Source organism: Syngnathoides biaculeatus, chromosome 18 (assembly GCF_019802595.1).
Source record: "Syngnathoides biaculeatus isolate LvHL_M chromosome 18, ASM1980259v1, whole genome shotgun sequence".
NCBI lineage: Eukaryota > Metazoa > Chordata > Actinopteri > Syngnathiformes > Syngnathidae > Syngnathoides > Syngnathoides biaculeatus.
Window position 1 is genome coordinate 3,869,067 of NC_084657.1, and position 27,644 is coordinate 3,896,710.

General features: G+C 42.1%; 4 protein-coding genes and 1 non-coding gene across 10 annotated transcripts; 4 read left to right on the forward strand and 1 right to left on the reverse strand.

Moving 5' to 3' along the window:
* Positions 1-256: 256 nt before the first annotated feature.
* On the forward strand, positions 257-2,864 carry atp5l (ATP synthase, H+ transporting, mitochondrial F0 complex, subunit g). The gene is made up of 3 exons (XM_061802848.1): positions 257-382; positions 649-809; positions 2,668-2,864. Exons 1-3 carry the CDS (start codon positions 331-333, stop codon positions 2,764-2,766), a joined length of 312 nt encoding a protein of 103 aa, XP_061658832.1. The 5' UTR covers positions 257-330; the 3' UTR covers positions 2,767-2,864.
* Positions 2,865-3,713: 849 nt separating this feature from the next.
* ftr82 (finTRIM family, member 82) lies at positions 3,714-8,985 on the reverse strand. The gene is made up of 7 exons (XM_061802757.1): positions 7,941-8,985; positions 6,755-6,850; positions 6,067-6,300; positions 5,691-5,850; positions 5,550-5,606; positions 5,392-5,469; positions 3,714-4,982 (listed from the first exon to the last, which is right to left on the reverse strand). The coding sequence occupies exons 1-7, from the start codon at positions 8,529-8,531 to the stop codon at positions 4,462-4,464; spliced, it is 1,737 nt and encodes a 578-aa protein (XP_061658741.1). The 5' UTR covers positions 8,532-8,985; the 3' UTR covers positions 3,714-4,461.
* On the forward strand, positions 6,857-18,067 carry ftr83 (finTRIM family, member 83). Of its 6 annotated transcripts, none has more exons than XM_061802759.1 (9): positions 6,857-7,914; positions 10,562-10,717; positions 11,530-13,135; positions 13,318-13,413; positions 13,617-13,850; positions 13,980-14,139; positions 14,846-14,902; positions 15,950-16,018; positions 16,826-18,067. In XM_061802759.1, exons 3-9 carry the CDS (start codon positions 12,560-12,562, stop codon positions 17,350-17,352), a joined length of 1,719 nt encoding a protein of 572 aa, XP_061658743.1. In that variant the 5' UTR covers positions 6,857-7,914; positions 10,562-10,717; positions 11,530-12,559; the 3' UTR covers positions 17,353-18,067. The 6 variants fall into 6 exon arrangements, with proteins under 6 accessions (XP_061658743.1, XP_061658748.1, XP_061658746.1 ...); XM_061802764.1 differs by having other exon boundaries at positions 15,953-16,018; XM_061802762.1 differs by having other exon boundaries at positions 12,347-13,135.
* A 335-nt stretch (positions 18,068-18,402) lies between these two features.
* trnav-aac (transfer RNA valine (anticodon AAC)) lies at positions 18,403-18,475 on the forward strand. Its single transcript has one exon. It is a non-coding gene; the product is annotated as a tRNA-Val (tRNA).
* Positions 18,476-18,672: 197 nt separating this feature from the next.
* ruvbl2 (RuvB-like AAA ATPase 2) lies at positions 18,673-26,726 on the forward strand. The gene is made up of 14 exons (XM_061802801.1): positions 18,673-18,775; positions 19,653-19,707; positions 19,812-19,867; positions 20,347-20,488; positions 20,572-20,701; positions 20,780-20,846; positions 21,950-22,056; positions 22,161-22,254; positions 23,784-24,002; positions 24,673-24,791; positions 25,337-25,456; positions 25,522-25,651; positions 25,867-25,981; positions 26,172-26,726. Exons 2-14 carry the CDS (start codon positions 19,653-19,655, stop codon positions 26,195-26,197), a joined length of 1,380 nt encoding a protein of 459 aa, XP_061658785.1. The 5' UTR covers positions 18,673-18,775; the 3' UTR covers positions 26,198-26,726.
* The last annotated feature ends 918 nt before the right edge of the window (positions 26,727-27,644 follow it).

A 27,644-nucleotide genomic window follows, 5' to 3' on the forward strand; every position in this document is an offset into this window, starting at 1 on the left:
TTTGCTGCCTGATCATAGGTTTTTGACAGATGTTCCTAATATATTGACAACTATAGATTCAAGCATTGTGTTATTGGAACGGGGTATCAAAATCAAGCACTCATATCAGAAATATATCAAAAGATACGGATTCTTTTGAAATAGCGATATTCCACAAGTAGATAGGACATGACGGTTATTTTTGGACAGGCAGTTTATGCAGCTCGGTTATAGCTATGGCGGAGTTATTTTTGTACAGGCAATTCATGGAACTCTCGCTCAGGGTCCTTCAGGTGGAGGTGACATTCAGTAGAAGACGGTGGAGTGGTTTGTGTCGACCATCGTCTTAAAATGGCACAGGCAGTGCAAAAGCTGGTCGCTAAAGTACCAACTTTGGTTGGCGGTGAGTTGTTTGCCAGATTAGTGACGTGTGTCTAGTTTGGACGTGCTATTTAATTGCTTTACTTTGTGTGTTAGCACGACCTAGCTTGATTACTCATCCAATGAATAAACGAATATAGTTGTTTACCTATTGCGATTTTTCCAGAAGTCTTGTAATTAAATTACACGCTGCGGTTCGATGCATATTTGCTGGTCGATCATTTGTAGGAAACTCAGCGTTAACGGTAGCTGTCTTGGTGCTTGCGAATGTGAATCCTCGTCTCTTAGCCGCTGTCACCTACTCCAAACCTCGGCTAGCAACCTTCTGGCATTACGCTCGTGTTGAACTTGTTCCACCGAGTCCAGCCGAGATCCCCAAGGCCATCGAGGGCGCAACCAACATCATCAAGGGTTTCCAGACTGGACGACTGGGACAAACAACAGTGAAGGTGCGTTAACGTGGAGTCAGACACAAAACGTGCTTTTCTGTGCCCTACAAAAATAACGGAATAAAAGGAACGCTAGTTTGCGAGTGTGTTTTAACAGTAAAACAAACATAAACACGCGTCCTCCTGACGGTACTACAATAATCCACATTCGCACTTCCCGTTGAGAGGTTTCAAATATGAAATAAAATTGTGCTTTTGCTTGAAATTGTAGTTCAAGTCAATTCTCATGTGTGCCAAGACGACAGAAATTTGTTCTTTTGGAGCTGCTTTCCTTTACCTCTTAAGAAGTGTGGATCAATTTGAACGTATGTGACAACTATTTGTTTGGTGTTGATCTGTTTATTTCAACCATGTGTAATAGTCAAAATGCTATTGAACAGCCCTGCATCATCTGACTTATGACTTTTATGAGTTTTTTTTTCCCCCCACACTGACAGCAGGTAGCTGTAGGCTTGTGTCCCAGTGTCTGCTGCTATCTTTACTCTATTAACACTGAAAATGTATCATTTAGGCTAAAGATCAATTTATAAAGACAACTGAAGACTGAAAACAAATTCCCCCCCTTAAGAAATTCCTATTCTGCAAATTACAAAGTACAAGTAGTGAAATATGCAGCTGAAAACTGGAATCTGTTGAGAAAAAAAGTTAGGAGTGAGGGACTGGTGAAAAGAAAAAAGCTAATCGCGGGCTGAAAGCGAGATGGCCACAGCTCGAGGAACAAGTTAAAAAAAATGAGTGCTTGAATAACGTGCTGCCGGGAGAGGCCAATCAACAGTGTAATTACATCTCCATGCCCAGGTAGTTTCCAAGGCGATACAAATGACTTTTTTTCTCCCCCACACTTGACATCCCATGGGCTGAAATGTGTCTGAAAAAGGGCCAAAAGAGCGTGATAGAGTCAACAACTGGTCATGAGAAATCAAACCTCACAGTAGTGCTGGCATGTTGTAGAGATGGATCAAAAGTGCCACTAATAATAATTTTTTTAAACAGAAAACCATGTCACATCTAATCCCCCCCAGTTGTTCTGGCAGTGAATCAGAAAGAAAGGGTGGCTGGATCAAGAACCTAACACCTTTGGTTTACAAAGTGCTGCTACGCAAGCGTCTAGATGCAGAGCTTCTTTAGAACACTTAAAGCTTAGCTTGTGATGGATAGTTTTTTAGGATAGTGTGCAAACGCATAGTACACCACAATTCAAAACCAAGTTAGCAACTAGTTTAGCAAACAAAGTTTGCTAAAAAGAGTTCCAAAAAAATGCAACTTTTTTTTTTTCTCATCAGACCACAGAGTATTTTCACAAATATCTTGGGCATCATCAAGAGGTCTTGATGTTTTTGGTCAGCAGTGGTTTTCATCTTGGAATTCCGCCATGCAGGCCACTTTTGCTCAGTTTCATTCTTTTGGTGGGGGAAAAAAATACCCTTCTCTTTGAAAAAGGGCTATATTGTGACTATATTCACTCTTATTATTACTTAGAGGAATTTTGACAATTACTGCAGCCCACCAGAAACGGTTAGCTACCATTATGGATAATATCTCCCAGTATGGTAAAAACGTGGTAGACTTCCATTCAAGTCTGCATGACTGAAATGTGTCAAACTATTACTTTAAATGGATTTGTTGACCGCTTCCCTCGCATGGACAATTGTTTTCAATTGTTAAAAATAATCCTTTCTCGCAGTTCATTTTTGAAACAATCAATTTACAGTGAGTTTTGTGGAAAAAGGTTTAGGCTTCAAAAAAAAAAAAAGTGAGAAGATCTGTTATTTACTTTGAAACCATTGTGTTCCATCCCCTTATGCTTCATTGAAAGCTCGGTGTTTCATTATTAACCTGGATGTTTTTCCCTCTACAGGATGCTTTGAGGAATGGTCTGGTGGCTACTGAAGTCCTGATGTGGTTTTACATTGGAGAGTGTATTGGAAAGGGAGGAATTATTGGCTATGCTGTCTGAACCTTTGGACTGTGATCATTTTTCTTTTCCTCTTGAGCGTTGTGTGCGCTACATCCTGCAAAATGTCTGGGAACAATAAACAGATGTCTATTATTACAAATGTTGTTGCTCATGTTTTCTTTAATGGAAAGTTTTTTTTTTTGTTGCAACTCTTTGGTAGGCATTTGACTTCCCAACTTTATAAGTATTCAAGATATTAATGTGAACTAGATGGCTTTTGATGTCTCCCAGATACCGTTGAAGCCAGAAGTTTAATTATACACAAGTATGAACATTATGGGAATTTCCAGCCGTCTCACCAATCAGGCAAATTCCACGCAGGTGGGGCCAGGAGTGAACCCGGGACCTCAAACTGTGAGGCCGCCGTGCTGCCCAACATTACATTTTTTTTTTTATTTTTACCCAAAAGCAGATTATCCATAACATGAAATCTGAAAGTAAAGATAGTGATGAATGCATTTTTATTCAGTATTTTAACCCTATGTGGCACGGTGAACCAGCTGGTAAAAAGTTGGCCTCAGTTTTGAGGTCCCAGGTTCAATCCCGGACACGCCTGTGTGGAGTTCGCATGTTCTCCCTGTGCCTGCGTGGGTTTTCTCCCACATCCCAAAAACATGCAACTTTAATTGGACATTCTAAATTGCCCCGAGGTGTGATTGTGAGTGCGGCTGTTTGTCTCCATGTGCCCTGCGATTGGCTAGAAACCAGTTCAGGGTGTACCCTGCCTCCTGCCCGTTGACAGCTGGGATAGCCTCTTGCACTCCCCGTGACCCTCGTGAGGATAAGCAGCAAAGAAAATGGATGAATAGATGGATTTTAACTCCACTACATTAGTAAATCATGTCCATTTGCAGTGCAAATCTATTTCAAGACGATACTTCTTAAAACCACTTGTATGCGCGCAAAAATGTCGTCATCCTCGCTGTATTAAATACTCAAGAAACCACTTCATTTCTGCCTTTTATTGCTCGTCATCACCCAGCAGAGGGAGGTCGAGGTACATTTGGTGGGTGCCACACCTTAGTTGGCGAGGACCTGTGGTGTACTTACGTCACTGTTACCGTAGTGAAAATCAAGAAAACCTTTTAATTTAGCTCTTTATTCAAAACTATAAATTTCCCCCGAAAAGGACTGTCCTCGGTAACCATTATATTCAGGGGTTTCAATTAACTCATTCACCGCCAGCACTCTGTTTACATGGATATTTGACTTCTACAGGCACTAAAACAGTATGTTAGTAAACATGCAAAATCTTAAATAAGCGTTAACTGAACTGTTAAGCGGTGAAGAGAAGGACGTGATATACAGTTCTACAGTTGGTTGAAATCATAGTTACAAAGAATAAAAAAACAGCAATGCATCCAGTTATCGATTTCATTATAAATGAACATTTGTCACACCTTTCTGACAAGTTAAATATAAAACATTATGAGATGTGCACTGTAACTAGAGGTGTTAACAAGCTTACTGCATTTAAAAGCCATTTCTGGCATGGATCTTGAAAAAGGTTACAGTAATTTGAAAAAAAAAGTGAAATACAATATGTGATGGTTTATGTGGTTGTGTGGAAAACAAAGAGCATTAAAGAGTGTAACATACATTACAAAGTTATGCAAAAATATATATATTCCAAAGACAATAAAAAAAAAACCTTCTGAAAATGTAAGTGTTGGCTCAAATATGTAATAATAAGGTTCACTTGATGTTGCAGATTTTGACTGAGGTCCCAACTCCAAAGCCTGGGTACAGGGGTTCAGTGAATGTGGTCTCAAACCTGTGCAGCAGCGTCATGCTGCTCCCAATGCTGTAAAATGCAAGGATGCCTGCGCTGTGGTCCAAGTACACGCCTATTCTCGGAGAGTGAGGCCCGCTGACTCCTTTATCAACCCTGTTGTGCCAGGCCGAGTAGCCTGTGTCAGAGCAAAGGAGACTCCAGGATTTATCGTTGTAGCCCAGCAGACACAATGAGCCTTTGCCCTTCCGGCTGATCCCCCTGTAGGCCACCCCGATGGAGAACTCCCCGCTCCACTCGATCTCCCAGTAAAAGCGACCTCCGGACAGACCCTCCCGGCACAGAACCTGGGCAAAACTGTCAAACCTCTCTGGGTTGTCTCCATAGGGCTGCAGGTCCCTGGTGCGGATGACTTTTCTGCTGTGCTCAGAGATGTGCAGCTCTTTGTAGGCTGTGATCGGATCCAACTTCAGGTGGCAGAAGTCTGAATCACGAGAAGCAACAAACTGTTATTTTCTAACTGAAACAGCAGTACATTTAAGTAGGATCAAATAGTGTTAAAAGGAGACATACTTTATACTGTCTACCCAAAAGTATTCGCTCATCTCCTTTGACGTGTCTATGAATTTAGGTGACATGCCACACTTAATCCACAGTATTTAATGTGATGTCAATTGACCCTTTGCAGCTATATCAGCTTCAGCTCGTTTGGGATGGCTGTCCTGCATTCTCCACTGTTATAACAGTGCACAGGTCTAATTTACAACTTCCACCCCCATGAGTTTCTTCGCTGATGATAGGACTGGCAAGGCTGAGCGAGGTTCCGGAGCCATTTTGAAGCCATATACACAGCATATCTACGTCTCCTTTAACTAGATACTTTGAGTACTTACATTTGATAAAATCTGCTCTGCTCCTCGGCTCTGGGGTAGTAGGAGGGCTGTCCACTGTTGTCATGTTGTGCTCTCTACCTGCAAATTTAACAGCATTAAAAAAACACCCCCCATCTCATCTGTTTTTGTTGTTTAACTCCATACATGTATGGTAGTACCTCTGCTCCTTCTGTCCAGTGTTCTACTTTCTGTGGTATATACCGGAACATCATTTACTGTAAGGCACAGAACATTTATTCATATTTCTCTGCGTTCATTAGGAAAGGTTGGTGCACCTCCGCAGCTAGTCTCAAACAAACCTGTCTTGGAAATCTTCAAGAGCTCTTCCCTGCCAAATTCTTCCAGCCGTTCCTTGATCTCAGCTACAGCTTTCCTGACGGCCCCAAAGGAAAAGACTGGGTTTACGGTCACCTTTGGTATGAAGCCATCATCGGTGGGGGTGCACAGGTAGTTGAAGTTCTGAGGGAAGCAAGTTTGGAGAAAAAGTCCCTGTAATGAATCTGCCCTGTACGAAAATGCATACATCGTTCCATATGTAAAGACATGAAATGGATTGACAAATGATGTAATGCAGCGTGTACCTGCGTCATTTCAATATCAAGTCATCTTATTAAATCCACACCCTCAAGTGTTGAGTGCTTTTGGATTCATTCGTGTGTCTGTGCAGTAGGATACCTGCAAAAAGTGGATGTGGTCGTCTGTGCTGTAAAGCTGCTTCAAGCCTGACTCCTTTTTCTTCAGTTCGTCTATCTCCTGTTCCAGACGCTCGATCAAAGCCTCGGCTTGGTTGAATGCAGCCTTCTCATTGATCCCAATCAGCTTGGTCACCTCTGACCTCATCCTCTCAATGGAACGAATCATGTCCTCAAACATCTTCTGACTTTCCACCATGGCTCGCTGGGCTGAGTTCTGCATGAGAATCCAAAGAGTGTTTGACTGGAGGAATGACCACTTTATCTTGAGCATTGTGATATTTGAAGATGATTTCAGTGGAAATTTTGAGGCTCAACACTTTATCACTGATCCAGCTCCAATTTGGCTGTATATCCAAACCATTTTTCCTGTTGTTAATGAAATAACAAATCAGTTCTTTGCAGTGTAGGCTGTTCAACTGTTTAATAATGTTCATAATTGATATACAAATGTAAAATGAAGGCTATTTGACCTCCAAGGTGTGCATATTTTAACCAGTTCATTATTTTTTTATTAGGATTGTTCACCCTGAGTCTTTGACCATTCCAGGGTGTACGCATCCTCTCAACTAGGATATGTTCCTGATATCCCGCGACCCTAGTAAGGACAAGTGAAATGGATCATTGATGAATATGGGTGTTCAACTTGGGGTTCAACAGTTTGGCCTTACCTTTAGTGAATCCACTGCAGTCTTCAACTCTTCCAGCTCTTTCACCCGCTCTTGACATTTTTGTCTAATCTCGGCTGTGGAGATTCCCAAGAGTTTCTGTAATAAAGAATTTTTTTTCATCATAGTCCATCATAAACATTGCATTTCTCCAAATCTCCAAGTCAATGTCCTCTCGGTTTGATTGTTGTTTTTGAGGAATTACAAGTTCATATTTCAAGGCTTAAGTCCAGACAGCCAACTCAGCATGTCTAATAAAGCCTATTCAAAGAGATTTCTCAGTACAGGCTCGGTTTGATCTCAGACAGGGGGTCTGTCATGGAATCCTGCCCATGTCAGGAATGTGAATCCACCGCTGACTGACTTTTTAAAGAGATGTTTCAAGGTGCATGTCGCACTGACATGCAGAATAGAGGGCTTTTCTAATTCAACTTTATTCTCCTACCCACCAAGCCATTCTTCAAGATAAGCTGGTGGAATGTAGGGAATCTGGCAGGGGTGAGCGTGCAAGGGGGAGGGGATACAGGAGGAGATGGTGTGAGATTTGTGAAACTCTGATTGTAAATGTCCTGATTAGAGATACCAGACTCTGTAGAGAGGAAGAGCGAGGGCACAAAGTACAATCAACAATGTGGAGTTATGCACTACACAATCTGTTGACCGGCTGTGTTTTCTCACAGCACTCGAGTGCTTTGATTGTTTTTGGCTCTCATTCATGATCCTCAGCGGCTGAAAGCTTTGACTCCCTGACATTCCAGTATCACTCCAGGCCTCCTCCCACAGGTGGGAAATGGCACAGGAAGACCGTTTCTGTGTATCCATCTCACAGATGGAACACCACATTCTCTCAAAGCAACTTTCGGTGGTGATAAGCAAGACACTCCCCCGCCCTCCACACAGCTAATCGGTGAGCCGCATTTGTTTTGGCGGTCAATGCCTGCCAAGGTAGCTGATAGCATTGGAAAAACAGGGCAAAGTACGTGCGACAGTTGTGTTGGGGAATACAGCCAAATACTCTCCATGGAGACGACATGTTGTGGAGTATGTTCTCTTTTTGGTCATACAACATTTACACTGTGACAAAGGTACACACTTTTGTTCTCTGGGGCTATTTGAAAGTGATCTAACAGGTAGATGGAGTATTGGTAAGCTTCACCAACACAGTAAGTGATTCTCCTTGTTATCTTACCTGTTTTTCACTCCTCTCGGCCTCAGCGGAGACTATGTCATGGCCTTTGTGCTCACTGACTGTGCAGATGGCACAAATACACATCTGGTCGGTTCGACAGAAGAGCTCCAAGGACTTCTGGTGCTGCGGGCAGATCTTCCTGTCCAGGTTTCCCAACTCGTCCACCAACTTGTGCCTTTTGAACGTGGCTGACTCATAATGTGGCTTCAGGTGTTTCTCACAATAGGATGCCAAACAGTTCAGGCAGGACTTGACTGCCTTGAGTTTCTTCCCAGAGCAGAAGTCACAAGGGACGTCACTTGGGCCGGCATAGCCATTCCCTTGGGGCATGTGGACATTAAGGCTCAGACCACTCTTCTTGATCTTCTCGGCCACCATGCTGAGTGTCGCGTTGGGCCGCAGCACAGGCCTCTGGGTGAATGTGATCTTGCACTGGGGGCAAATGTAAATCCCCGTGTAGTCCGCTTCATTCCAGTAGCCGCTGATGCAGTCCATACAGAAACTGTGGCCACAAGGAATAGCCACAGGGTCCCTCAGAAGGTTCACACACAGGGTGCAGCTGAAGTAGTCTGGAGACGTGTGATCAGCCATTGTAGTGGGCACACAAACGCTTTCAGACCTGGGGAAGTAGAGAAAAAAAATGCCAGGGAGCGAAAAGCGCTTAGTTCAGTCTGCGTGGAAGCCCGCCCTCCTGAGTGAGTGTGGTACAGCCTGCCAGAGACAGGACCTACTTGTATTTCTGAATTCCAGAGGTTATTGATTGAAAGCAGACAAGGCCCGCCTCCTGCACTGTGAGTGTGGGAGGGAGCCCTGCCCTGCTCAGATAAGCAGGTTGAGCAAGGGTGGAGAGAAAGAGCGCGGGAGGGAGCGAAAGAGAGCCATGTAGGCCGGAAAGACAGGAAAGTAAAAGAGTGAAGGAGAATGAATGAAATGTGAAAAGCTTAAAACGAGAAAAAAATGCACAACAAAACGCCTCTCTTTCCACCACAGCTAGCTTCCAATTCCTCCTGTGGCTCATCTGGGGATGAATTGCGCGCACTTCTCAACAGATGTATTTCCACCTATTGTTGTCAGACAGAATCGCCATTGTCTTAAACCGGTTACAGTCCCACAAACACAAATGGAGGGTTAGGTACTGTTGGAATTTAAGGGACCACCCAATAAACAAACACTGACGTTGGAAGCTGGAGCATTTTCAGGAAAACATCCCTTTCTATACGCCTTTGATCAGAGTTATACTTTTTATATTGTGACCCGTCAAACCAGTCCAATGAATTCCTGGAGGTCAACATGGAACTGCAGTAACGTGGATAGCATCTGTTTGTTCAGCAGATGTAGACACACATGCAGCCATGCGCAAACAGAACATTACGGCAAGATGCAGGCGTGTGTAGATGTTTGACATACTTGTGTGTTACATCATGTGGAAAGTTGCCTACTCCATTGTTCAAAGCAGCCACTAGAAAGCATCAACACGAAGCGTACGCTGACATCATTAACCCTCATTAGCATTTCAATCGGACTAGGACGAGTGGCTTCTTACTTCACGAGGTCCTCATTCAAGTATTTTTATGTCCACTCCGTCCTTGACAACACTAAATGTCTCTGAAGTTCAACAGTAATCTTCACATTCCCCAGTAGAGCTTGAAATAAAATAAATGCATTTAAAACTATTACAAGTACCGTATCCGTCCTCTCTTCACTCCATATCCTGCATGACTTCATACATATTACTTCACCATATTAGGTCAGGTTGTGATAAGCCAGTTTTTTCCCCTTCCTTCCTCCAGTGTAGTAGGTGCACCCTGTGATTACAGATTAACCACCTGGAGTTGTTGCATTTAACACACTACTGATATTGAAAAAAGAAAATGTAGCGGCTACAAAGTTTTTGTTGTACTCTATGAAACATGAGTATGTTTGCCTTAGATGACTTTCTAATAGGTATCGTTAATGACAGAAGTCTGAAAATAGTGAAGTGCGTATTGTGAACTGAGGAGTTCTGTTTTAGAACAGAAACTCCAGTCATCCATAGTTCAAACCACGTTCGAGGTGAAAGGTCGGCCACCCGTGCGATAGCTTGGCCGTATGCACTCTGCAGGGTGAGTGCATGCAGCACACATGACATCTTCATCGAAGGAAACCAAGTCTGAGCTCACGGAGGGTGTGTGATAAAAACAGGAAGACGCCATTGGAAACACGTGATGGTGCAAACTCTACACTGATTTCTGCGAAGTAACCAAAGTGAAGACTGCTGAACATCACACAGGCCAAATGAGACTTTGCTCTCTAAATATATCTACATCTATCGCACTAATAACATGTACCTGAATTAAGGTTATGATAATTAAGGATATTGTTCAGAGGCTGCTTTGTATAGCAAAGAAATAGGTAATGTTTTGACTCAGTATCAGCGACGTTTTGTATCTGTTCCTAAGAAACAACAACGAGAGAAAATGCTTTTGTCCGTATGTGTGTGTGTCGTCAACCAGAAGGGTTTTAAAAATATTTGATAAAGATATTACCCAATGGAAATTAAAAAAAGTTGCATTTGCTTTTGAATTTTGACATTCAATCATTAAAAATTACAATGAATGATAATAATCTTCTTATTGCTACAGTATCCATCCATCCATTTTCTTAACCGCTTATCCTCACATGGGTTGCGGGGAGTGCTGGAGCCTATCCCAGCTGTCAACGGGAAGGAGGCGGGGTCCACCCTGAACTGGTTGCCAGCCAATCGCAGGCCACATAGAGACAGACAGCCGCACTCACAAGTACAGTATATTATAAGAACATTTTTTTTTTTTTTATATCCTGACTGTTTATCTAAACAGAAATTGACTTTATTTGTGTTTTTCCAACTTAATCTCTCGAACATTACATTTTGCAGTAATATAACAAAAAAAAAAAACATTTGGTCATCCTACTAACTTTCCATCTTTTGTTTTATTTTTCATAATTTTAGTGTTGCCCTAATATTTTGTGCAGACACATTCTTAGATCCAAACTCATGGAAAAAAACAAAACAAAAACTTTCTGTATGTTAGAGTTGGACTGGAAAGTGTAATTTTATTGGAACCAATCCCAAAACAGACAGTTCAGAGCTCATCCTGTGCAGTGAAGTGCAATGATTGTTGGCCAATAGATTCCTCTTCTCCATAAAATCACGGTATTTTTATTTTATGGAAGCAAAGTCCGAATGTATGGTTCAAACCGAGGTGATTTATGTTGGCGGAACAAAGTACAGAGCAGTTTTCCATATCAAAACCTCCACAGTGTCATTTTTCAGCTAAAGACGGAAACATTTTGAAACTCGAGGTGGATTGTGGTTCTTAAGAATTTAAATCAATGTTTATTTCAGTAGGATTTTTTAAAAACCACATTTATCATATGAGCTCAGGTGACGCTTGGACAAATTTTGCAGCATTCCTAACCAGGCAAATGTATGTTAACGTGTGATGGGAAAATAATTAAAATTATTTCAATCACTGCTGTATTGTACTCTGCATGTTTATGTTTGTTGTTGTGGGTTAGTTCCTTTTGGATCACTTTAATACACAGTTTACCTTTCTTTTTTGGTATACAGGTATGATATCTATTTATTCTTGCATATCAGCTGCTGTTGATGGACGACAGACCTGTCAATGGCCCACTCTGCAGGGGCCATCTTGGCTCTTTAACAATGGAATCTCTTTGCACTGCTGTTATCTGGGCTATCAAGTGTAGTTGCATTCCACTCCATTCCAACAAGCCTGAAACTCCATCTTGACTGTGTTTGTGTGTGTTGACTGTAAATTGAAACATTCAGTGGAAGGTATTTTTTTTTTTACTCAGAAGAGAAAACATTCCTCTAATTGCAACAGTTTCTGGAGTAACAAAGTCTCATTACTGACTTACATAACCTGCATGTTAAACCTCATCGGAAATGAGTCTTACTTCAGTGCAAAAAAAATTCAACTCTTAACTGAGTAGGATAGGTCGTGGTTGAAATATTCCTGGTTTAACCTATGACAAGACCAAATCAAAACAATTATTTGTGCATCAATGGAGGAGCACGATCAATTTTGATAGAATTGATGAGACACGGCAGCTGATCCGAAAAAGAGGCGTGTGGACAATAATCTGTTTAGTGGTGCACTATGACTTGAATGGCTATCATGACATGATGTCTCACTCAGTATTAGTAACCGCGACACACCTGAAATGTTTCAACGGGGTTCATTGTCTTTGTTCTTTAATCATGCAAATGCAAAACCAAGATGTACCGCTACTACTCATTTCCATCGAGATCCGGTTTAGAATTTCTTGTTATTTTTGAAGTGTCTACATGCAATTCCATTCAAAGAAATGATGAACTGATTACTCAATGGCCACATCATCTCACATTTTATTCATTCCCTTAGCACACTCTAACTGATGAAGACATTGACTGTGCCCTTGCCTTGCCCCGCCCTTGTTTTACTGGTTTCGGCTTAACCAGTTTAGCCTCTCCCTCTGTTTACTCCATATAACTCCACGCCAGTAGTACCTGTGGGATCATTGTGCTCCTGTACTGAAACAAGTCACTGATTGTCACGGCATCACTGCTGCGTTTGAGGGCAAACAAATTGAACGTCATGGCATATGAGCAGGACAACTGCCACCTGTGTAAGGAATACCTCAGGGATCCGGTATCAATTCCATGTGGGCACATTTTCTGCTCCATTTGCCTGAAGACCTACTGGGACCATGCAGACCACACGGGCACATACTTGTGCCCTCAGTGCCGGGTCACCTACAACAAGAGGCCCACACCGAGACGCATTGGAAGCTCTCGGAACTCTACCCTAACACGCAACTCAGACGCCTTCCCGCCTCCACCTCCGTCCCCTGACTACAACATCGCCGGCCCGCAGGATGTGGGCTGCGACATCTGTGTGGGCAAGAAGAACAAAGCCATCAAGACGTGCTTGATGTGCCTGGCCTCCTATTGCGAGAGGCATCTCAAGCCCCATTATGAGTCGGCGACTTTTAAACGGCACAAACTGGTGGATGAAATCGGCCACCTGGACCGGCAGATCTGTCCCCAGCATCAGAAGGGTCTGGAGCTGTTCTGTCGCACTGACCAGATGTGTATCTGCGTGCTGTGTACGGTGAAAGAGCACAAAGGCCACGACATGGTGTCTGCAGAGCAAGAGAGGGCGGACGAACAGGTATGCAATTAGGTGACCGATTGGAATACTGTAGTGCAACCCAGTAGGGCGAAAAAAATAATCAAAATAGGAGCCTTTTTGAGACCTGCTATTTTTTTCTCCCATTCCGAAACTGAACAGTGCTTTCCTGACAGTCGCTGATATGTTAATCCAATTGACGCCTTACATTGTTGTCTCCACAGCAACGCCTAGGTGCCACCCAGGCTGAGATCCAGGAGAGGATTCATGATCGAGTCAAACAGATGGAGGAACTGAAACAAGCAGTAGAAACACTCAAGGTTTGCACAAGTCATCCATCAGGATTATAAAACCAGGCCCACCAATTCCAGATTGAATTGGATGTTAAATCAAGTACCTCCACACTTGACATTCCTTCATGCTGAGAGTGATGAAAGCTTTGGTCAGGATGCTTATAGAAGAAAAAAAAAAAAAAGACGTGACACTCACTTGATTTATGGTCTGCCTCCTGTTTCCTGTGCAGAATTCAGCCCAGAGAGCAATGCAGGAATGTGAGAAGATGTTTGCCGACATGATACGCTCCATTGAGAGAATGCAGCAAGAGATGGCCAAGATGATCTCCACCAATAAGCGGGCAGCACTCAACAATGCCGAGGGTCACATGGAGCGTCTGACCCACGAGATCGCTGACCTGAAGAGGAGAGACAATGAGATCACTCAACTGTCCCGCACAGAGGACCACATCCACTTCATTCAGGTAACACAGCCTCCGAACATGTCAAATTCTCTTGATAGTACACTCTTTTATGCTTTTTTTTGTACTTATCTGTAGTCAAATGCAACAACTTACTCTTATTTTCCTTTATTTTTCTCGTTTCTTTATCAGAGCTACCACATGCTGATAGCCCAGACTGAGGCTGAGGAGCTGCCCACGGTCACCGTGAACCCTTACTTCACGTTCGGCCCAGTTACGAAGGCCGTGTCCGAGATGAAACAGCACATGAACGAATTTAGCAATGATGAACTAGTTAAAGTAGCCAAGACGGGTAAGTGGTTAACTTATGGCTGGGTTGCACGTGATGTCACGCTTCTTCATCCGGGTACTTGACCGCCATTGCTGCAGACAAGCAGTCAGCTAACCATCGTCATCATGCCAGATTTTTGTTGCGTCTACGGATGTGGAAATCGCGGAAACAGAGACATTGGGAAGCAATCTTTCCGTGTTGCAAAGATTAGATTGCATGAAAGAGAAGATACAATGGCGTTATCGAAAAAACTGCAACAAATGTGGCTTGCAAATGTACGACGTGAAGGTCTGAACTTAGCTCGAGTACACGCGGCAAATGGTTATTTGAAAGTCAGTTCTGATTATTTTGTAAGCAGTAAGCATGTGTATTTCTAGTGTCCGGATATTGTACTTCAGGGAAGTCTTTCAGATCCTTTGAAAGTACGTCATTGTGTAGAGTATACGGATCGATATGGTCACAGAGTTTGATCTTCTGTACATATCTAGCTTTGGCGACATCATCGAGTGAATTAAAGTGGGCAGAAAACATCCGCCGCTCGCCGCTTACACATGGTTCTGTGGACGTTGGCATGGTGATGTCGTCTGCAACGCCTAGCTTGTCTGTAGAAATGGCGGCAATTATGCCGTGATTGCAACCCAAGCATTGTTAATATTACTGTACCGTGTATGGCTGTATTCCAATCCGCTGGTATTTTATCACCACGGTAATACATATCTGTTTACAGTTAACAAAATGACCTTTTGTCAACTGGAGGATTCCAAAAGGAAGCGCGCATTAAAAGGTGAGTGAAGTGAAAGCCTTATTTTGAACTCTGTATGGATTTCACGTGGGTAATCGACTGAGTGATTAGTACTGCACGTGCAATGGAAAAAGCGAATTAGGGAAGCTCCGCTTTATATTTTGAAACAGTTTTCCCATTGAAAATAATGCAGTCAGAAATAATCCATTTCAGACTCCAACTATTGCTATCACTAATTCTTTCTTAGCTGGACAGCTAATACAGTATTTCGTATGTCAATGCAATAGTAATGGGTATCAGTTCTCTGCAGATTTTTGCGATTTGAGGTTGGGCTCAGTCCATATTCCCTGAGAATACCGGGGGTCTACCGTATTGATTTAAAAGACTCAAACACTAAACCATGTTATCACCATCAACTGCGATGGTGCTCATTAGGTTAGTGAGGCACGATAAGTGTACATCATCACTGCAACAGTTTTCTGCCCGTTATAAACCTTTTATTGATCATACGCTTAGATAAATATGAACCTACATCAGATTGTTCAGCTTGTTGTATATGTAATTATTTGTTTCATGGTATTGATATGTATATGCTTTTGCTTTGCTTTGTTTTACTCCGCTATCTGCAGACAGGTTAACATTGAAAATGAGCATCTGTCCTCAATTGCCTTTCCTGGATAAATAAAAGTTAAATTGATAAAAAAAAAATACAATTGAATTGGACCCTTTGGGTGAATTTTGTATCACTTGCCCTGAAACAGTCACTTATATTTATACTAATCTGTCTTCTACAAAGGTTATTTCCCAATGCTGCTGTATATTGTTAATGTGTAGTATGAGTTCATTCGTTAAACACTTGTTCAAAAATGTTTACTTTGAGTATGACGTGATTGAGTTTACGTGAACAACCCCCCTGCCCTTTGAATGCAGTCATATTATTTGCATTGACTGCAAATATTACAACAACTTGCAGAAGTATCCACATCATGCTTTGTTAATCTACCTTAACGGCACCTTAAAAATAACCAATGTCTAATCATGCACCATGTTGTAACAAGGACATTTTTGTTGATGTTTTTGATTCCATAGCAGATGACGCTCCCATGTACAGATCTGTGCATATCCAGGAACCACAGCACAGGGATGACTTCCTGAAATGTGAGTGTCAGCTGATTTGCTTCCGTTGATTCCTGTTTTTTTTCCCCCCTCTTCACTCATTTCAGCGCTTATGTTGCGTTAGGTGCTGTTTAGCTCTTTTGTCAGACCCTGTGGCTGACCACAAACTCAACAATGCTTTGTAGGACATATTTGTCCCACAGTATCACAGTAAAAAAAAAAAAAAACATAAGAAAGGAAAAAAAGCAATTTTGTTATATTTGATGTTGAGAAGTTAGTCGGACAAGAATTAAAAAAGCTGGAAAAAAAATCTGGAACGCTTGTTACTTGTACATCCCAACATGAGCATTATAATTCAACATCCCTGAGATTTCTGTTTACATGCAGTGTTGATACCTCTGGCATTCCAGATAATAAGCCGGGCAGAACTAGCAGGGGCAGTCGGGTGTCCCACCAACTGTGATCTACAGAGGGAGAGAGAGAGAGAGATAGAAAGATAGAGAGAGAGAGAGAGAGAGAGAGAGAGAGGTAGACATAGCAGGCAGGTGACATCTAACCCCTGGAACAATTCTCATTTGTTTGATGTGTAAAGCCAGAGGGTCTCGCACTTTTCCCCCTTAATCCACATCCACATTTACCCTGATGAGACAGAGCTTTGTGCATAGCTGCTCACTTTCTCCGCTCAGAATGATTTAGGATTTTTTTTTTTTTTAAAACCAACGCCGAGTCACTTGACATACCCCAATAAATGCTCTGAATGTGCCCAAGCCAACCAAAAATGACGGAATATTATTATTCATATGTAAATTACTAATCTTCTAAAATCCATATCTCATGTCTCCCTCCTAGATGCTTGCCAACTCACTCTGGACCCAAACACAGCCTACCGACAGCTCCACCTCTCTCGAAGCAACAGGAAAGCAGCCCTCAAGAGAGACCCCCAGTCTTACAGTGACAGTGCCGCCAGGTTTGACTCCTTGCCCCAGGTTCTGTGTATAGAGGCCCTCTCCGGTGGTGCCTACTACTGGGAGGTTGACTGGAGTGGGGAGGGGGCTGCCATGGGTGTCACCTACAGAGGCATCAAGAGGACGGGTTACGGAGACAGCTGCCGCATCGGCTACAATCGTAAATCGTGGAGCCTGTTCTGCTCTGACTCCAGCTATTCTGCACGCCACAACAAGGACCAGATAGAGGTCAACGCACCATACTCTTCTCGAATTGGGGTCTTCCTGGACCACGCTGGGGGAACCCTCTCTTTTTACTCTCTTGGGGAAACAATGTCTCTAATTCACCGCTTTAAGGCCTCATTTAGTGAGGCTGTCTATCCTGGCTTTTGGGTCTGGTACGAGTCATCCATCACTCTCATTCAGCTCTGATAAGAACACAGTCCAATATTGTACAATTAAGTTCTAAATTCTGAGACAAGTGTAATTTGACTGTCTCTCATGAATTTCAAAGGTATATACTTATTTGGGTAGTTGGGGAAACTGTATTGTTAATGAAGATGAATACTGTATTCTGTAGCAGTGTGGATTTGTGCAATCATGCGAACAAAGTGCATGAGTGTGCTGTATACCTCTGTATTTACATGAGAAACTGTACTTGATGGAAATTCATTTGCATACGCCATTAATACAAGATGTTTTTTTTTTTTTTCAACAAAGATATTATGAAGGGGTGACTGATGCAGTGGTTCCCTTGCCTGACTTTGGCACAGGCAGCACACGATCAGTTCTCACTTAGTGACTGTGCGAATGTGAGTGGAAATTGTTGTCCATGTCTCTATAAGGCCTACAACTGACTGGTGACCAGTGTAGGGTATTATTTTTTTTTTTTTTTTGCCTTTTGCCTGAAGTCGGTTGCGATAGGCTCCAGCACCCAAGGACCCTCACCGGGATAAGTGCTGAGAATGGATGGATGTATTTTGCAAAGGTTTGTGGTGTTACTCTGGTTTCTGCTATTGTTTTGTACAGTTGTTTCATCACATCTTAGATATAAGATGGATGGATGGACTTTTCTCATATACTGCATGTTAAAACAGTCTGTTTGATCTGAAATTAGACTATCATTAAAATGATCTTGAACAAATCACACCTTTGGCTCTTTGCTCATCTTTTGTTTGAATTATTATTTTATAATCTACCTCGACACCCCTGAAGATCGCTCACGGCGCACTGGTTGAGAATCACAGCTCAAAAGGAAGTAGGAGAAGCGTGTCAAACGCAGTCATTAAACTTTCAAGGGACCGCAATTGAAGTCTTAAATGCAGCCTGAGAGCAGGAGGAGCATCTTACTGAACAGTTTTACAATACGTCAAGCGTAAATAGAAAATATTCATTCCAGTGGAAGCTCTGTGTATACGTTGCACCGTTTCGCCAGATAGAGAAATAATTCTAAGTTAAGTTATACGGAAAAGTGTGTCAGAGGTTTCCGTAGTGTAGTGGTTATCACGTTCGCCTAACACGCGAAAGGTCCCCGGTTCGAGACCGGGCGGAAACAGCTTTTTTTTTTTTCCTCCCTACGAAATTAGTACAAGCAATGTGATTGTAGTCATCTAAAATGAGTAAACCCTACATGCTTAAAGGGGATGGATTGACTATAACAGGACTATGTAGTAGAGGTATTTGTACACACGATTGCTTCAGTTTTGTCGCTGGGTAAGCCGCTAGGGGGCAGTCAACCATTACTTCCATTTCCGCAAAGAAACGCAACACGAGTTTCTCTCCGGATACATTTATCCTGCACACCCGACTGAAAGATCCGCCGCACACTCACGCTTTGATCTCTTGAACCCTGCAGGTGAGCTTCGTGTTCCCACTTTTGAGTTATGTTTTTGGGCGTATCAGCAGGCAAACTCTACCTTCGTCCAACAGTGTGCCTTAATTTGGACATAACCGCCGTCAAGCATTCTAAACAATTGAATGAATGAAGCGAACATGGCTAGTTCGCTAGCATAGCTAATGTCGTGAGATCGGTACTCCACGTGCCATAATATAACATTTTCTCGCGTTTACAGTAATATAATATTAATATACACGCTTATATTCCTATTTGAGGATGTTGTTCCCTGCTACCCATTTTCCACTCTCTCGTTGGGACATTCAATGTTAACTGTCGCTATGACAACGGTGGACGAAGCTGCACAAAGACCGGACAATATTGGTGCTTCATAAGAACAGTCATTAATATTTATAATTCACAGTATCGTACAAGTGAGCGTGTAGCTTCAAAGACACAATATGGTTCATGTATTGGACATCAAAATATGCTTGAAAAACAACACACATCACGTTATGACAATGGCCACATTTATTGTTATATTCATAGAAGTGTTACTAATAAAGTACTTTGGTTGCTTTTGCTTTACTAGAGAACCTCTCACTACTACCAACCGTGGAAAAACGACACAAATATTAAATAACAAAATCAAGATGAAGTGGATAGTGATATAATAATACATGAGACTTACTTTGTAATGGCAGACCCAAACGTTGGACAGCTCCTGTATTCAATCAGTTTAGATTGTGCAGGTGTGCCTTTATGTTGTGGCCAATGGTTATGGGTTTTAGTCCTAGGGTGTTGAGCCAGACTTTTGACATTTTAGAGTTAATGTAAGACATAAAATGTAATTGTATCATATGCACATCATTTTCATTGGCCTTTTTACTTGTTTCAGATGGCGACAACTAAAGTTCCAGAGGTTCGTGACATCACACGGATTGAGAGAATTGGTAAGAATGTACATTTCCAAATGTGCATACATACAACAAGCAGTACATATACCACAGCCCTCCGTAACCAATTTTGTTTTTGTTAATTTCATTTTTTTCTTTAGGTGCACATTCTCACATCCGTGGCCTTGGTTTGGATGATGCTTTGGAACCAAGACAGGTGAGAGAGCACTGCACACACCATTATCACAACAATCAACTATGGGGATAATGAACTGTTTGACTTTGGAGATAATATGGAAATGGTAAACTGGCAGTTTTTATTGTCATTTTTTCAACTTTTTTTAAATATCCAAATTCCACCATGTGGCCAGAAGCAGGCGTCCGTATGGGCTTCCAAAAGTTTGAGAGTCGACAGACTGAAGAAAGACAATGTAAAATCGCATACAGCATAACAATATTGTATCCACCCAAATTTTTTATCACAGTTTTTTTTTTTTTTAAATAAATAAATGTTGCCCAACTGAACAGCCCAAGGAACCCCCAAACGCTCAGGGCCCTTGGGATAAACCTCTTCTTCTTCCCTGCTGTTTGACACCCCTGCAGGTGACTGGCAGCCAGTCCAGGGTGTACCCTGCCTCTCATCAAATGTCATCTGGTATAGAAAATAGATGGATAACTGTTATTGTTCCCCTGCAGGTATCTCAGGGTATGGTTGGTCAGCTGGCCTCCAGACGGGCAGCAGGGGTTATCCTCGAGATGATCAAAGATGGCCACATCGCTGGCAGGGCAGTGTTGATCGCTGGCCAGCCCGGCACTGGGAAAACCGCCATTGCGATGGGTGAGACCGAAATAGAAGAGGGATGAGACAGTTGCTCAACCATTACTCTTATACACCCAAGCTAAATAAAGGTTCACCCGCAGGTATTGCTCAGAGCCTCGGCCCAGACACCCCCTTCACAGCACTGGCCGGCAGTGAGATCTTCTCCCTGGAGATGAGCAAGACTGAGGCACTCAGTCAAGCCTTTAGGAAAGCTATCGGAGTGAGGATCAAGTGGGTGGATCATCATGATCGCCACGATCTCCATTGTTTAAAATGAAAATGTCATGCATATGTGGCTTTCTTTTACAGGGAGGAGACAGAAATTATCGAAGGAGAAGTTGTAGAAATTCAGATCGATCGACCTGCCACTGGAACGGTGGGTTAGAGTACACATTTATTGGCCATAATCTGTATTGAAGAGAGGGAACCAGTAACAATACTAATGTACAAAGAACGGCCATAACAGTACAGTGGGTCCCATAAGTGTTCGATTCCCTATGGAGGCGGCATAACTCAAATTGGTACAAGTAAAACTCACCGAAATCTATTACTATCCTCTGGTAACAGTATTATTTAGTCATAAATACAGGAAATATTTGAATGAAAAACACTTCTAGGTCAAAAGAAAGGAAGATGAAAAAAAGGTCTTCCCCTGGGCATCCTCATTGTTGCTAATCAAGGACACCAAAAAGTGAAGTAATCTTTAAAAAAACAAAACAAAAAAAAAACAAACACTTTGGAGTAAAGTATTTTGTTGAAACATGACAGTCACTATGAAATGTCAATCTTACCTTTCAACATTTAAGCATTTGAAGTCAGAACATGTTGTATTTGTAAATGAAAGTGAATAAAAATGTTTTTGTCAATTCAGTGCTCAACTGGACATTCAAAATTAATACAGTGGTATATACTTACCCTTCTGATGTTTAACTATCGTGTGTGGTACGGAGAGAGGGGAAAATGCCACATTTACCGTAATTCCCTGCCTACAGAGCACACCTGGTTACAACCCTCACCCAGTACATTTGTAAAAGAAATACCATTTGGTACATACATTCACCGCAGCTGTGTAAAACCCGCAAGTGCCCACATTGAAACACGGGATATTTACAAAGACGGTACACAGAGAGATTAATGCTAGTGCCACTGTGCTAACGCTAGCGCTGTGCTAACAGGGCCACTTAAAAAAAAACATACTGGTAAAAATAACTGAGACTCGGCTTTTACCAGTCCAGCCCGTTTAGCACTGACAGTGCCGGACTGGTAAAAGTCACTTCCTCGGCATATATATTCCACCCGTCTCACTCTTACCTTTTCCGCTAGAGTGCCCCCATTGTGGGCGTTGGGAAAAAATGCACAAATTCGCCGCATCACCACATAAACTTCAGGGTTGAAAGTGTGTGGAAAAAAAGTCACGGTTTATAAGCCGGATATTACGGTATTACAAATCCCTTAGAAACTTAGTATTGTGTTTATTAGGGTGCCAAAGTGGGCAAGTTGACCCTGAAGACTACTGAGATGGAGACAATATATGACCTAGGCAACAAGATGATTGACAGTCTCAGTAAAGAGAAGGTTCAAGCGGGGTAAGTTTGTCTCGTGTATTTATTTCTGCTCTGTCGCAATAGTGCGTCAAAGCATCGCATCAGTCAGGCCTCTCACACTTTCTCCCTGGTTCCCTTTCTTTCAGCGATGTTATCACCATTGACAAAGCGACTGGCAAGATCAGCAAGTTGGGCCGCTCCTTTACTAGAGCTAGAGACTATGATGCCATGGGAGCTCAGGTACTAGTGAAACGTTTCAAAGTTAAGAAGGGGAAAAAAAAAAAGACCTGTTAATGTTTGGAATAGGACTATTGATTTTCGTAGTATAACCATTCGCATCAAACTACTGTATTTTCCCGACCATAAGGCACATCGTATTCAAAGGCGCAATCTCAGTTGTGGGTACAATTTCAGTTTTTAACACATATGTAAGGCACGCAGTTATGGTGGTGCTCATGAGACAGTGAAGTACAATTGTACCTTTAATTTTGTAAGCAGAAGAACAAGCTTATACTTGTTTTCCCCACTACGACCGCTGCAAATAAGTCACCAGTCAACACGCCATCCTCACCCACGGTGTCACACCAAACCAAAATCATGACACCACAGCAAACAGAACAGCACATCAGGCAGACAACAAAACAACAAAAACGATGGCCAAAGAAATAATTGACACAAAACATGCACTTCAAGCGCTATTTACATACGTTTAGCGCCACAAAGCATAGAGCTATAGAGCGACACTATCTTAAAACATAGGGTAGCATGCATGCCAGCTATTTAAAAGGCGTCGGGAGGAAAACTGAGTTCGGTCGCACTTTATTGAAGTATTAACAATGTAGCTATGCAATATAGGTATATAGCGACACTAGCTTAAAACATACGGTAGCATGCGTGCATATGTACTCATGTTATCTTTTGATTAATCCTCATCCACAAATCTATCAAAGTCCTTATCTTGGGTATCTAAAATGAACAGCTGGTTCTCCATCAAACAGCAGGTTCCCTCTCGTCATTGTCTTTGTCAGTCTTGTTGCCCTGTGACTCCTCAAATATGATGGCGGCTTTTCGAACAACAGCGGAAGCAGACACGTTAGCTCAAGCATCCACAATCCATTCACAAATTGTGGCGTGACTTGCCCAGCGCCGCCTTTTAATCAAGCTGTGTTCGCCATTTGTCATCCATCGCTCCCACGCCGCTCGCAACTTGACTTTGTACACCTTGTATAAACCGATGTCCATTGAATGAAGTTGCTTCATCAAGCCTCCCGGAATGACAGCAAGCTCCGAGTTCATTTGCTGCGCTTGTTTTTTCACGGCCATTGTTTGTTCGTTGATCATTAATCCGTTTGCTCGAGTTACTCTTCCAACTTGGGCCCCTCGCCTTGTTTCCGTGGAAACTCACTTTCGTCTTCTTGACTTGGCGAAGTTCCTTTTCCCGCTTCCTAAACTTTAGCACCATGGATTCATTGACATTGACATTGACCTTGAATTCTCTCGTGGCTGATCGATATCCACATTTCTCGGCATAATTGATAGCTTGCAGTTTAAACTGTGCTTCGTAAGCATGTCACTTCGTTGATGCCATTTTTGGGAGTCCTTAGTCAAAACGATAATAAGCGCAAAACACATACTGGTCAGTGCACATATAAGGTGCTCTGCATTATAAGGCGGCCCGTGCATTTTGGAGAAAATGTAAGACTTATAGTTATGCCTTATAGTAGTGAAAATACGGTATTCATAGAGTAACTGTAATGTTTTCTTTCCAGACCCAGTTTGTGCAGTGCCCGGAGGGTGAGCTACAGAAGAGGAAGGAGGTCGTGCACACGGTGTCCCTGCACGAGATCGACGTCATCAACAGTCGCACGCAGGGTTTCCTCGCTCTTTTCTCCGGAGACACCGGCGAGATCAAGTCGGAAGTCCGCGAGCAGATCAATGCCAAAGTTTGTGAATGGAGAGAAGAGGGCAAGGCGGAGATTATCCCGGGGGTACACCTCACTCCTATTTTCTGTCTGTGACCCTTTTACACGTTACAGTGCAAAAGTCCAAGGGTAACATTAGGTTTGTTGTTTTCATCACCAAGTTTGCACTGACAGAAAACGTACAAAACAGTTCTCCACACATCAACAGTAATGCGTCAGCAGAATAGTGGTGTACATAATACACTATGAAATATGAAGTAGCCCTTTCACAAATAGATGGGATGTGTTTAAAATGAAGTCTCTCCCTACTCTATAGTTCATTTTTTATATAATGGACTTTCTTTCTGGTGCACTTACCTGTCAAACAAACACGTGTTTTCAAACCCTACTCGGGAGCACACTTTCCACATCAACGTCAGCTTGGTTACGTTCCGTATTAAGTATTGAACAAATAAGCCAATTGTAATATTTCAATTGTTTACGGTATTGTATTTTACTCAATAACTCCAAACATATTCCTCAATGCCTGTCTGTGTTGTGATTATTTAGGGGGTGTCCTAGAGTCACTACATGCTAAAACAGTTCTGTAATATGAGGGAACTGTCTTTATGGGGCCCATATAACCAATAGGGAGTGATTTTGATAACAGCCAATAGTATTATCATTATTATTGTGATTGCGTTTAATTGACTTTCCACACTTTTTTTTTTTTTTTTTTTTTTTTTTTTTTTTGCAGGTGTTGTTTATTGATGAAGTGCATATGCTCGATATGGAGTGTTTCTCTTTCCTGAACCGTGCTTTGGAGAGTGACCTGTCCCCAGTTCTCATCATGGCCACCAACAGAGGCATCACTCGGTATTACTATTATTTATTAACTTTTGTCACACTCATTAACTGTAGAGTATAGTTTAAGTCATGTATTTTTAATGGCAACAGTACAGCTGGGCATACAAAATGGTAAAAATAACCGTTTGAAATTGTATCACAGATCATAGGTAAACCTTTAGTCTAGTCGCTGTCGTCATGTTTATGACTGATGGTTCTGTTCTGGCATGGTGGAGCAACTGGCTAGAGTATTGGTTCTCACGGTTCCGAGGACTGGGGTTCAAATCCCGGCCCCGCCTGTGTGCAGTTTGCATGTTCTCCCCGTGGCTGCATGGGTTTTCTCCAGGTACTCCGGTTTCCCCTCACATCCCAAAAACATGCATTCATTGGAGACTCTAAATTGTTAAAACTTTATAAACAGTTTTATCTACTACTGTAATACAATTTGTTACAACATCTTTCCAAAACTGGCCTTTGAGTCGTTTGGCTTCGTTAGCTTTTTTTTTCTTAGAAAGAAAGCTTCGGACATTCACGGGAAGGCCAGGTTGCTCCTTTTAAACAAAATTTCATTGCAGTATTCGTGGCACAAACTACCAAAGCCCTCATGGGATCCCACTGGACATGTTGGACCGCCTGCTTATCATCGCCACCTCCCCTTACACCGAAAAGGAGACGAAACAGATCCTCAAGATCCGGTAAGAATCTTGGGTCAGACTTCTCCAGCAATTTGTCAAGTAAATCTCCATCCTTTCATTTCCAGGTGTGAGGAGGAGGATGTGGAGCTGAGCGAGGAGGCTCACACGGTCCTGACCCGCATTGGCATGGAGACATCACTGCGATACGCCATGCAGCTCATCAGCACGGCCGGTTTGGTGTGCCGCAAACGCAAGGTGAGTCTACCTCACTGTCGTGCTGAAAACTGGGTAAGATCGTAAGGCATGTTTGGGGAAATATTTATTCACTTCTGGCACATCATTAGGCGTATTCATTTTAGGCTCATCTTGATATTTCACACTGAGGTGAATATCCCTGATGTTTTTGTGAGTGTTGTATTTTATTTTACTGTTTGGATCAATTATGTGTGTGTGTGTTTTGTTTTCCTTAGGGCACAGAGGTCCAAGTGGAGGACATCAAGAAGGTTTACTCTCTATTCCTGGATGAAGCCAGATCTTCACAGTACATGAAGGAGTATCAGGAGTCTTTCCTGTTTAATGAAACAAGTGAGTAACACATGAGCATCATGGAATTTTCTACCATAACTGAAAGTGAAGTTCAAATAATTGATCAATTCTCTGCTGTCAATGAAAACTTCCAAGGTCTCAGGAATTTAGAGTGTTTGCATTTTCCTTTCTTGTCTTCCACAACAAGTACAGTTAACCAGTGTTCCACATCTGTTCTGTTCCTTTGCAGAAACAGCTCCAATGGAAACCTCGTAATGAAAAAGACTCAATTTCTTATTGTCAATTTTTAATGTCCACCGTCAATGGAGTTGTCTGTTCAAACTTTTCCTGCAATTTGAAATAAACAAGCAACTGACTTGCTATATTATGGGTTTGTTTGGGCACTGACACAATAGATATTCTATTTCCATTCTTCATTTTAATGCTTTCCATTGTTTTTCCTTGATTTATACCAATTCTTCATGTAAAAATATGATTTAAAAAAAAAATAAACATGGTATTTTTCTTCCTAAGCGAGTAGACTGTGAACCGCTGCACATTCAGCATGAAAACCTCACCAAGGACCAATCACTCGCTGGATTTCTTGACAATTCATTTGTCTTCCCAGTTCACCTTTTTTCATGACATTGTTTGAGTGTGTTGCCTTCATGTTCGTCTCAGCGTGTTGCCTTCATGTTTGTCTCTGAGGTCTGGCAAGATTCCCTGTCGCTTTGTGTTCTTGGTTGACTTGTCATTACATGCTTTTTATTTTTATGAATATGATTAAACAGATTTTTACAACTAACTCTGTTCCCTTGTCTCATGGCCAAATCACATACTTTAATTAGAGGTTAACCTTAATCTCTATAAAACCAAGTCAACAGTCCTTTATAGAATATTACGGATGATAAACCCTACTGTTCTCATGGATATTGTTTTCTTGTCTATTTCTTTTTTTTTTTTTTTTTTTAGAAAGAAGCACATTTTGTTTGTATAACATGCTTAATAGTTAACAGTAATGATTGGGAAATAGTATGAAATATTTATATTTTAATCCCACTATTTCTTTATTAAATATTTGAGCAGCAGACATGGCTGTATACCATAAAAAATAATAAAGGTTTTTTTTTTTAAATAAATGGCAATCTGTTAACTGCAGGATTTTTCCAATGTAAAATCCCTAAAAAGAAAAAAGACAGAATTAGGGGAAAGCCTTTACATCCTCACGGAACAGGTTTGTAGACAAGCCTATGAAAGGATTTCAAATTATTTTCACTATTGATTGTTTAACGGACTTGAATCTTTCTGACAACGAGAAATGCTTTGCTCTGTACTACAGAATGTATGTATTTCTTTCGGCTTGTCCCGTTAGATGAACGCTCTTTTTTTTTTGGCACAGTTTTTACGCCGGGTGCCCTTCCTGACGCAACCCCTCTGGCATTGATCCGGGGAGAGAGCTGGAGCCTATCCCAGCAAATTTGGGGCGACCCTGAACTGTGGTTGGAAACTACTGCCGCGAGATGGCAGACGCACACCGATGAATCTGTGAACAGTCAACGCTCGCAATCGTACCCAGGATTAAATGTATTCCAAATAAGAATAAAATAAGCGGGTGGAAAGCTTTGTCCTCACAGTTCTGAGGTCCCGGGTTCAATCCCGGACACGCCTGTGTAGAGTTTGGATGTTCTCCACGTGCCTGCGCGGGTTTCCTCCGAGCACACCC